The sequence below is a fragment of the Phoxinus phoxinus genome (assembly GCF_949152265.1).
Source record: "Phoxinus phoxinus genome assembly, chromosome: 4".
Lineage (NCBI taxonomy): Eukaryota > Metazoa > Chordata > Actinopteri > Cypriniformes > Leuciscidae > Phoxinus > Phoxinus phoxinus.
In genome coordinates, this window is record NC_136879.1 from 36,769,326 (window position 1) to 36,781,245 (window position 11,920).

Genomic DNA, 11,920 nt, shown 5'->3' on the forward strand with positions numbered 1-11,920 from the left:
TTTACAGTGTGTTCAGGGGACAGGCAGCTACTGTAGCTGATAGTGAGGAGATGTTTGCTGTATGTGACAAAAAAATGTTTGGCCTAAAAACATGTCACATCGCTTATAGCACCTTTAAGTATATACTGACTTAGACTAAGTATATTTAGATTATACTAGAAGTCAGTCTTATGCAAAATCTGCTTTAATAAATGACTGTTATTCCACTGATTCTCAAACTGTGGTACGCAGAGGAATCACTGAATGAAATATTATTTTTACTGGTGGATGATGAAATTATGAAAAGTTCAACGAAACTGCTATCGTGGCTTCAATCTGGCAAGAGAAGTGCGGATCAGTGTTGCGTTTCCCAAAACCATTGTTAGCCACTGGTTTCCTGTAACTCAAACTGTAGAGCGCTGGCGCTTGCAACACCAATGTCATGGGTTCGATTCCCAGGGAAAGCAAGAACTGATAAGAATGTAAATGCGTACCTTGAAATGCAATGTAAGTCACTTTGGATAGAAGTGTCTGCCAAATGCGTAAATGTAATGTGAACTGTGTTTGCAAGTTCTGTCATCATCAGCATAGTGCTACGAGTCGGTGTTTCCCAAAACCATCGTTCCAACGAACATTCACAAACAGCATCGCAAAGTTGTGTGGTTGGAACGAAAGCAATCTCGACCTGTGGTTAGAAGCAGAGTTTCTACTTTTCATGCCATGTGGAATCAATAAATCCTTATCTTGAGCCAAATAAGCAAGCTATTCAGTACAATCTGTATTTACATTTATTCATTTAGCTGACGCTTTTATCCAAAGCGACTGACAAATGAGAACAATAGAAGCAATTAAACTAACAGTAGGACAACAGTATGTAAGTGCTATGACCCTTCGCACTTCAATCTAACGCAGTATGAATTATTATTTTTTATTTTTATTTTTTAAGATAGAATAGAGGAGAAAGTGTTAGTGTTACTGGATCAAGTGCTGTCGAAAAAGCTGTCTTCAGCAGTTTCTTAAAAATGGCTACAGCTCAGCAGCTCTGGTTGAGTTGGGCAGATCATTCCACCAGCAGGGAACAGTCATGGTAAATGGTATTTTATTTTAGAATTCATGCAAATGTAATTTACGTCTTTTAGTTTGTCAAGAGATTTAAAGCATTGTGTTTTTAAGTGTGCGCATGCGAGTACATGCTCTAGTAGCCTACGTAAGAACGAGCCTAAGATTGAATCTGGATAAAAAGCAAAATAACTGAAAAAAAACAACAAATAGAAATTGTCCTCAGATGCCATGTCCGTAATTTATAGCAAAACATCTAGCATTAATTCGATCTCAAACAGATTGATTAAGTTATTACTAATTAAGACTCGAACTACATCAATTTTGGATTTATTTGGAGTGGGAGAGAGGAAGAGCCAAGGCCGCGGTGTGTGGCAAAGTTCTTAGCAATGAATGCAGGAAACCACTTTTAGGTACAGTACATTTTAATTTAATCATTATTTAAAGCTGCACTAGGTAACATTTCAACCTTAATAATATATTTCCAAGTCTCTTGTGATGGTACATCGACTTGCAATAGGTTGAATGACACGTCTGCCATAGCCTGACGGGGTCTGTAGCGTTTTTAATCGTACTTTTAAACTTCGGGTTTCGGGTAGTAACAGGCGAACAAAGAGAACTACAAAATTCGACTGCTTTACGGCATATACGTCACTTCCACCACCACCCCCACTTCCTTAAAATCGGACGTGCGAGCCAAACTAGCGTTTGTTTGGCAAATGTTATAGTCATGGCCGAAGCAGCACAGAAAAGCAAGAAAGCAAAGGTTTTGTCGGAGGAAAGCAAAAAGAGGAAACGAGAAAGGGATCGCATTAAAGGCAGAACGAGGATCAACATTGAGCCAGCGTTTTCTCGCTGGCGTGAGCTGAAGGAGGAGGAGGGGTGCCCGATGCCACCAGTCCCGGTTTTCCAGGGATTGTACTCTTTTTTTGAGCAACAGTCCCGGAAAATTTATATTCTTTCCCGGGACACGAATTGTCCCGTTTTTCTGTGAAAATGTACTTCTAAAGTAGAATTTCCTGGTTTCAAATTAAACCATTTCCGTCTACTGTTACTGTGTTTTCTTCCTAGTTGTGTACAGTACATCCAATCCTGTGTCCATAAACGGGTAAAAACCATGGTAAAAACGGTTTTATTTGATTGGAAGCTCAACTTATCGCCTATTGCCTAGCAACTGCCTGTGCTGTCGGTCGCGCGCGCGCATCAACACACATCCAAGATGATACAGTGTGAGTTTAGTTGCTAGCAAGCTTTTTTAAAACGGTCTATTTACATCTATTGTGTGAAATGGCGGGAGAGACGGACGAGGAGGATAACACAACAAAATCGGATGAGCCACCAGTGTCAAAGAAAATACTATTTACAACCTACAACTCAGACTCAGACCCCAAAAAATAATAATAATCTGAGTGTCCCGGTTTATCACAAATCAAAGGTGGCAACCCTATGTCCGACCGATGCGGACTTTCAAATATCAAATGAAAGCCTATGTCTAAAGGGCATGTACAAGTTTGGTAGGGGCTACATTCTTGCAAGTAAATATATAAGATGTAACGTTACAAAATCATATTTTAGAATACCTAACATGTCTGTGATATTTGTTTATTTGTCTTGCCTCAAGCTATAATGCAAATCGATTTGTAAAATTTGCAGATTCATCTATGGTAGCTTGATATTATAATATTGACGATATATGGTTATTATCTACCACTCAAACATCGCATTGAAGTATCATATAGATTCAGTAAAACAGTAACCAATAGAATAGGCTACTATAATGACGCTGGCTTGTAAACGTGAGCATCGCGATCATTTGTCGTTTGAAAAAAAAAAAAAAAACATGAAATTATATTCATATGACATGCTGAAATATACGCCACTGTACCTGGGATGAAGACATTTCACACGCGACGCAAGCAGAACACCTGCATGTGAACTCCTCCTACAGTGCTCAGGGCTATCATGGTTGTCAACAAATGCACGCGCATGTATGACAGAGTTTACGACAGTAGTAGAGGACAATACTGTTTCCCAACTCTAGGGAGACCCCGAGAGCAAAAGTTACCTGTTGTTACTTTAAATTTGTATTTACCTGTATGTAAGCAGCACAATACAGTAATGTTCAAACTGTGTATTTACAATGTTTAAAGTGGCTGACATAAAAAAATATATATTATTAGGAATAAACCTGCCTTGTTTTTGAGCTGTGCATAACTGTAGCTGAATAGTTAGGCCTGCTACTACATTACTGTATTTTAATATTGGTCATTATGGTGGTACTTGGAGAGCCTTTTACTTGGTGTAAAAAGTTTGAGAATGACAGCTCTATTCACTACATAGGCTAGTTTTACTATGTTACTTAGATCTGTACTATGTAATATGTATGGAGTATCAATTAGTGCGCGTGTGTGTGTGTGTGTTTTCATTTTACATTTGATTGTGTGTGAAAGTGTGTATTTCAGTGTGACTCTCAGTCCTGCAGTTTCATGTTACTGAGGATCAGCTCATGTGTTCAATCATGTACAGCTCAATCCTCTGAACTCACAGCAGCAGAAAGAGGCTGAACACTTCAAATATACTTTACATTGTGATTCATGTGTGAGAGTCAAATATGATCTTACCCCAGTTTCTCCAGTTTACAGTGAGGATTCTGTAGTATATCAGACAGCAGATTCACTGATTTTCCTAATTTATTCCCAGACAGACTCAGTTCTCTCAGGTGTTCAGGGTTTGATCTCAGAGCTGAAGTCAGAGCAGCAAAACCTTCATCAGTGACGCCACAATCCCACAACCTGTAGAGATATGAAAATCAAATAGCATAATTTAAAAACTATCAAATAGCTTTCTAAAAAATGTAAATTCCAATATTATTAAACAATGTCAAATTCTTATCCAAGCTTCATGGTCAAAAGCCAATCGCAAACATGTTTGCTGATCTCATGAATGCAATGGCCAATCAGAGGAGTTTAATTTAGTCAGAATCCACTCACTGTTTAAAACTGATTTCTGCATGTTCGCAAATCCTCTCATTAAAGGTAGGGTAGGTCAGAATTGTCTAAAAAAAAACTTGTATTCAAATTTGTTTAAACTGTCTTTATATACCAATTCATAATTAAAATGCAAGTACTCTGAAATAGAGAGTATAAAAAACTGAGTGACTCTAGTGTATTTAATCTTCAATAAACACAGCTCATTAATTCCATTCACTCCCACCTAAAAACGGGTTCGCGACTGCGCGCACGTGGGCAGAGCCAGTAATAGCGGCGGTAGTCATGGCGACGGAGAGTGACAGTCGCGCAAGCCAATCACTTGTTTCGTCCCGGTAGGAATTAATGAGCAGTGTTTTTTGAAGATTAAATACACTATAGTCACTCAATTTTTATACTCTCTTTTTCAAAGTACTTACATTTTAATTATGTATTGGTATATAAAGACAGTTTAAGCCAATTTGAAAAAAAGTTCTTTAGACAATTCTTACCTACTCAACCTTTAACAAAAAAAGCATGATGCTAGTAAGATTTTCTTTATGCAGTGTAGACATTTATTTTTTTATAATGGAACTTTGTGAGATTGTGAACTGAGATGAGTGACAGCTTTTAGTTATTGTAAAGGGAGCGCTCTTTTAAGGCTATACATAATCCATTGAATAAAAGTTGTTTTTCTTGCTGCTGAGAACCGATGGCCAATTACACGGCATGTCAAAATAGATTCGCACAATGTAAATTCAGATTAATATATTAATAGAAAAATATTCATATCAATATATTTTTTATATTCCATTCCAAATATTTGTAAAAGCAATGACTTGTAAATAATCTTAAATGTCTCATTGTACATGGCTATGGTGGAGCCGTTGCTACACATTACATCTGCACTCATTTCTGCATCTCACTAATTTCAGATATTCAGTGATTTGATTCTTAATTGTCAATCTTAATCTTTTAGTAAACTTTAAGCTAAACATCAAGTATATGTTTAATTGTCTATCTGATAGTAAAATTGTAATGTATGACTGTGCTGTGTTAACATTGTTAACCATACATCAAATGATTTTTAGAAGATTTGAGCTGCTTTATAGATGAGCTGTTTCTCCAGTTGTTTGGTTGGTCTTCATTTTTGTTATGTAATTTTTTTTTCAAATATTTAAATTCACTCTTTATGTGCAAGAACATTTGATTATTTATTCATACACAAATTTTCTGACTTTGTTTGAATGTCTGAAGGAATTTTACATTGTCACGATTTGGGAAACACATCAAAATACTGACCACTAAACTCTAGACAACATCTGCAGCACTGAAGGTTTATTAACTTTTATTTTCCTAATGTTTTAACAATGAACTGATTGTTCTGATTGATACTTACCGAACTGATCTGGATTCTTTAATCACAGGAAGCAGCTTCTGAAGAACATTTAGTTTTTCAGTTTTATTGTCTCTTCCAACAAAATCATTAATATCAAACTTGTCCAGCTTCTCCTCTGATGTCAACAACACAAAGACTACAGCTGACCACTGAGATGAAGAGAGTTTGGCTTCCTTTATTCTTCCAGATTTCAGATTCTGTTGTATTTCCTCCACTAGTGAACGATCACCCAGTTCATTCAGACAGTGGAACAGATTGATGGATTTCTCTGGAGAGTCAATGGTCCTGATCTTCTTCTTAATGTACTCAACTGTTTCCTCATTGCTGTCAGATCTGCTTGTCTGTTTCATTAGTCTTTGTAGGAGAATCTGATTACACCCCACTGACAGACCCAGAAGGAACCGCAGGAAAAGGTCCAGATGTCCATTTTTACTCTGTAGAGCCTCATTCACAGCTCTCTGATGCAGCTCAGATAATGAAACATGTTCTGATGAATTGTGTCTATACAAGCCCTTAAATTTAGACCGCAAACTCTGTTTGGTGATTGAGTCAAACACATTTATGTCGTTGTTTGCACAGGAGAGATGCACATATAGAGCCGCTAGATGTTCCTGAACGCTCAGATGAACAAAGCAGAAGACTTTCCCCTGATACCAGCCAAACTCCTCTCTGAAGATCTGAGTGCACAATCCTGAGTAAACTGATGCTTCTGTCACATCAATGCCACACTCTCTCAGGTCTTCCTCATAGAAGATCACATTTCCTTTCACAAGCTGCTGAAAAGCCACTTTCCCCAGTTTGAGGATCATGTCTTCATCCATCACGTTCTTCTCATAGTCCTTCTCATGTTTGATGTTGGTCTGAAGGATCAGGAAGTGTGTGTACATCTGAGTGAGAGTCTTGGGAATCTCTCCACCCTCTGCTTCGCTCAACATCTTCTCCAGAACAGTGGCTGAGATCCAGCAGAACACTGGGATGTGGCACATGATGTAGAGGCTCCTTGATGACTTCAGGTGTGCGATGATTGTATTGGCCAGACTCTGATCACTGATTCTCTTCTTGAAGTATTCCTCCTTCTGTGGATCATTGAAGCCTCGTATCTCTGTCACTCGATGGACACACTCAGAGGGGACGAGATCGGCTGCTGCTGGTCTGGAGGTGATCCAGATGAGAGCAGAGGGAAGCAGATTCCCCACAATGAGGTTCGTCAGCAGCTCGTCCACTGAGGCTGATACACTTACATCACACAACCTCACATCGCTCTGAAAATCCAGAGACAGACGACACTCGTCCAGACCATCAAAGATGAACAACACTTTATATTCATCACTGGATATTTCCATTTCTTTTGTTTCAGGAAAAGAGACAAGAAGAAGATCTGAAAGACTGAGTGTTTTGTCCTTCATCAGATTGATCTCTCTGAAAGGAAGTGGAAATATGAGCTGGACGTCCTGATTCTCTTTCTCTTCAGCCCAGTCCAGGATGAACTTCTGCACAGAGACTGTTTTTCCAATGCCAGCGACTCCCTTTGTCAGCACAGTTCTGATGGGTTTGTCTTGTCCAGGTAAAGGTCTAAAGATGTCATTGCATTTGATCGGTGTGTCCTCTGTTGCTGCTCTCCTGGATTGTGTCTCAATCTGTCTCACCTCATGTTCATTACTGATCTCTCCACTCTCACTCTCTGTGATGTAGAGCTCTGTGTAGATCTCATTCAGGAGTGTTGGGTTTCCCTGCTTTGCTGTTCCCTCATCCAGACATTTAAACTTCTTCATCAGATTTGATCTAAACATCTTGAGGACTTCACTGCTGTAAAAATAGCATACCACATTATTACACAAGTTACTAAGCAATACGTATTTTGTATCATAATCAAATCATATCTTTTACAGAAATATTATACCTGAGGTCAGTCTGTTTATCTCCACACTTAAACTCTATTATATGATCCACAGACGCGTCACTCCTCATAGACACACAGCTGGGCTCTGGTTCTGATCTCTTCTGATGAAATAAACTATAACAGAGACATTAAAGTGCATTCAATTTCTGTATTTCAGTTTAAATTACTGTATTCAAAACAAAAAAAAACTATTTTTTTATCCATAGAAACACGTCACAGATTTTTATTTACACTATGTTGATGTTGATACAAAAACTGTACTTTTAACTAGCACTCTCATAGATGTGTGTCTCTGTCAGCAATGTACGTTAACATACGTTAAAATATCAGATACAGATAAAAATAAACTATAAACAATGTACAAAAATAATTATTTAATATCAGAATACTATTCTGATAATACAAAATGCCATAATATAATAATATTGTTATATAAATGTTATATAACAAAGAGTACATTTAACTAAGCACTCTCATAGATGTGTGTCTGTGTGGGCAACACTATACGTTAAAATATCAGATAAACATAAACAATGTACAAAAATAGTTATTCAATATCAGAATACTATTCAAATACAATACAAAATGCCATATTATTATGATATTTTTCATAAAAATGGTATACCTTAGATCAGTCTTTGTATCTACACTCTTAAAATTTACTGGCCGACCCATAGACGCGTCACTCCTCATAGACACACAGCTGGGCTCTGGTTCTGATCTCTTCTGATGAAATGAACTATAACAGAACAGATCTGATACTTTATGGTTATAATCAATTTATTTAATCATTTAAAGCCAGGTCTTCATTATTATTTTATTTATTATTTCTTAATTCCATATAAACATACAACATAAATTAACAAACAAAATTTAAAAGACATACACGCTTTCTTTCCAATGCTTCCAAAAACAAGAAAAATACCTTGTATCCCTCAATGCAATGTAATTTAAGACCCTAATAATACTATTTTTTGAAACACTTAATCGACATATGAAATTATACATACATTTCCTTAAAACAGCATTCAACGTAGGTACATTATTAACCACAAACATTTGGCTTGCACTTGTCCACCTTGGGAGCTTAAGCAAAAAAAAATGCATCATTGCCACCTGAAGCTTTCTCATCTTTGCTTTAGAGTATTTACACCACAGGTGGGCTGTATATAAAGAAGTACAGTATAGGCCTATGCCCTAAATAGAGTTATTTTAACCTCATCTGTACACATACAAAATTTACGAGCAAGCATTTTAGCCTGTCCATACAATTTACAGCACTGGCGCTGCACCTGGCACTAAATGCATCATCATTTAGATAATTTTTAATGATGTGACCTAGGTATTTTACTTTATTTACTAGCTACATTTAAAACTTGGTTATCTAAATAAAAAGAAGGAAAATTTAGCTTATGGTCCTCTTTGGTTTTAACAATCATGATAACACTCTTTTTAATATTACATTTTATGTCATGCTGCATACCATAACTTGAACAAATTCAAAGCAACTAAGCCTGCACTGTACGGAGACATAATAGCAACATCGTCAGTATACATCATGATTAATGATACTATCACCTATCAGGCATCCAGTCTTGCAATCATTTAATTCCACGGAAAGACCATCCACATCGAGATTAAAAAGAAGGGGTGACAATAACCCCCCTTGCCGAACCCCATTCGTCGTATAAAACGGTTCCGATACGTTATTACCCCATTGCACTTTTAGAGTTTGATGTAGCCTATACCAAACATGTAAGATTCTTATCATGAAACATTTTGTAAATAGCTTAGTATGATTAATTCGATCAAACATCTAAAACACATGAAAACTGTGGAATTATGAGCATTGTACTTAGGCTACCATCTACTTCTTTTAACGAACATTATGCATAGATCAGTGCCATGCTTACTTTAAAAAGTACTTTTTACAGGGCTGCCAACTCTCACGCAATTGGCCATTTTCACACGCTCTCACGCCACACATCCATTTTCTCACGCAGAAAAAAATCGATACAAATAATAATAAAGATACAATTTTACTCTTTAAAAAGTATTTTCCATCAAAAGCGCATGTATTGTTTGTAATACAACTTAAAATTTTAACTTAACAAAAACATATTTTACATTTTAAATGTAATTTATATTTATTCAAAGTATACCTGCCATCTGGAGAAAAATCTTCATCTCTGGATATTTGTGTGTCATCCATGATGAAGCTGAACAGAATCTGATCTCCAACACTGACTCTGGATGGAAATGACCAACACAATAATTCAGCTGAAAGGGGTAGAAACAGGATCACGTGACGTTCACTCAAACACACATTGAAACAAATGATCAAATAAAACACAGACCACATTCATTTGTTTTAAAATAAAAAAATATCAAACACGTAGGCTATCAATGGTAGGCTATCATACCTACAGTAAACCTAACCAGAAGAACTAAACGGCCCTTCAGAGAGAACTTTAGCCTAATGTAGAAGTCACATTAAAAGCGCTCTGGTTGTTAAAATGGCGAACAACTCTCTTCTTCTTCTTCTTCTTCTTCTTCTTCCTGTTACTGCAGCCGCACACTCCATAGGAGTCAGGCGAACAACTCTGAACATTTACTTTCAATGTATGTGACACGAGCGATGATTACATCAAAGAACGGGCACGATGACGCTCGTGCACGTTGTGTGTGTGTGGGCGTGTGCGTGTGTGTGGGTGTGGAAAGACACACACACACACACACACACACACACGCACGCACGCACACAGCTCACCGACTTCGTAGTGTTGAAAGATAGTAGCTACTCTCACATCCGTTTCTCACATACTCCGTTTGCAGTGCCTATTTTGTCCGTGCCCATGTTAACAGGTCAGAATTCACACTGCACACGGATGCGGTCCGGCAATCCGTTCCAGTTGCGGTGCGTATACAGCAGTGCAGCGATCGTTTACGCACAGAGTCTATTTTCTGCTGTGCTGCACTATATGGGGAGGCTGCAGACCTGGAGCCGGTAGATATAGGACCCAAACAGTTTTAAGCCCCTGGAAGTTTTACCCCCCTGTTGTTCCTGATGCGTCCAGTAGGGGGAGGCTGTACAGCGACACGAATTGAGGTATGTTTTAATCTTTTTTTATATTAATTAATTAATTAATTAATTTTGTATTGCAAATGAAAGGATACAGACATTAACAGTGAGAAGAGAAAAAAAAAAAAAAAAAAAACAAGGGGGGTATACGGACATCAAAAGAGATTGAATTAGGCTACACAAATCAATACATTTTGTCAATAAAAAATTAAAGGTTCTTTACAACAGACTCAAGGATATTATTTGTTTTAGAAACCTTTGAGTTTAAAGGTTTTGCCATTGGATGGTTTTATGCAGATGAAACTTGCCCAGAATTTTCCAAAAAGTTCAGGACGATCTGGCTTAAATTTATCTTACCACGTAGGACACTGTTTTGTAGGCTAGCTGTATGACTGACGACCAATAGAGAATAGTAGCCTATACAGCAGATATTAAATCGAGGATCCATATGATTACACGGTACTGTAGGCTATGTCTAATGATCTAAATATATGGTTAATATCTAAATGTAACTTTATATAAATTCATAACAACGTATTTCACTTAGTCTCCATATAAAAACATACAGTGAATAGGCCTAACTGTAGTAGGTCATATCATCATTACTTGTCATAACATAGTTGATCCAACTATGTGTATTTTTAATTTTTCAATTCACAAAAACAAAAGTAGGCTGAGTGAAGAGAGTGAACCCCGACTGAATATCTGCATCTATTTTTCTATTTTAATCCGTGCAGATCTACAAAAAAATGTCTAGATCTACACTTGACGAAAAATGAATGTGTAGTACCTGAGAGTTTATATGCTTCTTCTGAATGACCTTCATCCTTTCGATCAGAGTTTTGAAAATATCAGTTTGCTTGCAGATCGTGTTAAACTCTAGACCTTTTCAACATTTTCATTCTTTTTTTTTTTTAATTAGGAGTTTTGATGGCTGTCTTGAGATTGAATGTCAAATAGATTTGTAGATGGACTTGTAATGAAACTCTGATACTGGCACAACATTTATCGCAGTCACTGTATGTGAGTTTTTGGGATAAAATAGTTTATTTCTGTCTTTCTCTGTCACAATAAGAGTCATATGACAAAGTTTGAGAGTTTTGCACTTTGAGATAATTTACACTTTAGATTAGGGGATGCAGAAAGTGTTGTATAAATGACGTGTATGATACAGATAATTTGTAACAGGAAGATCTACAAATGATCTCCAGCTCCTCTCGTGTCCGGACTTGGCATTCAGATTCTCGAATTATGTTGTACATTAAAATATTGACATTAATGATATCTGCAATGCATTCTTGTTGGTTCTGTTCAGTTTACTCTAAGGGGGGTTATTTGCTGCTCTCCCTGCTCTTATCCATGCTAGCTGCATTGATGCGCAGCGCAGGGACAGAACCATATAGCCTATACCGCCAATCCAAACTATGCTAATAGTGCTAATTAACTATGCTAATTGTCATTAATATTTGATGAAAGTTGTCCTGACAGAAGTTGGCTTAGATACAAAAAATAGAAAAGGAGTAAACGTCAACTAA

The 11,920-nt window shown here is 37.1% G+C and overlaps 1 protein-coding gene across 3 annotated transcripts in view; it reads right to left on the bottom strand.

Annotated features, from left to right (window-relative positions):
- LOC306996944 (NACHT, LRR and PYD domains-containing protein 3-like) overlaps positions 1–9,992 on the bottom strand; it is a 34,570-nt gene extending 24,578 nt beyond the window's left edge. The window contains exons 1-6 of one of the 3 annotated variants that reach the window (XM_079609903.1): positions 9,727–9,992; positions 9,466–9,552; positions 7,929–8,042; positions 7,304–7,417; positions 5,404–7,209; positions 3,660–3,830 (exon numbers count right to left, since the gene is read on the bottom strand). In XM_079609903.1, coding sequence (XP_079466029.1) covers positions 3,660–3,830; positions 5,404–7,209; positions 7,304–7,417; positions 7,929–8,042; positions 9,466–9,515 — 2,255 coding nt within the window. In that variant the 5' untranslated portion in view covers positions 9,516–9,552; positions 9,727–9,992. Of the gene's footprint in view, positions 1–3,659; positions 3,831–5,403; positions 7,210–7,303; positions 7,418–7,928; positions 8,043–9,465; positions 9,584–9,726 lie in introns of all 3 variants that reach the window. The other 2 variants (XM_079609902.1, XM_079609904.1) reach the window with 2 other exon arrangements.
- Positions 9,993–11,920: the final 1,928 nt, after the last annotated feature.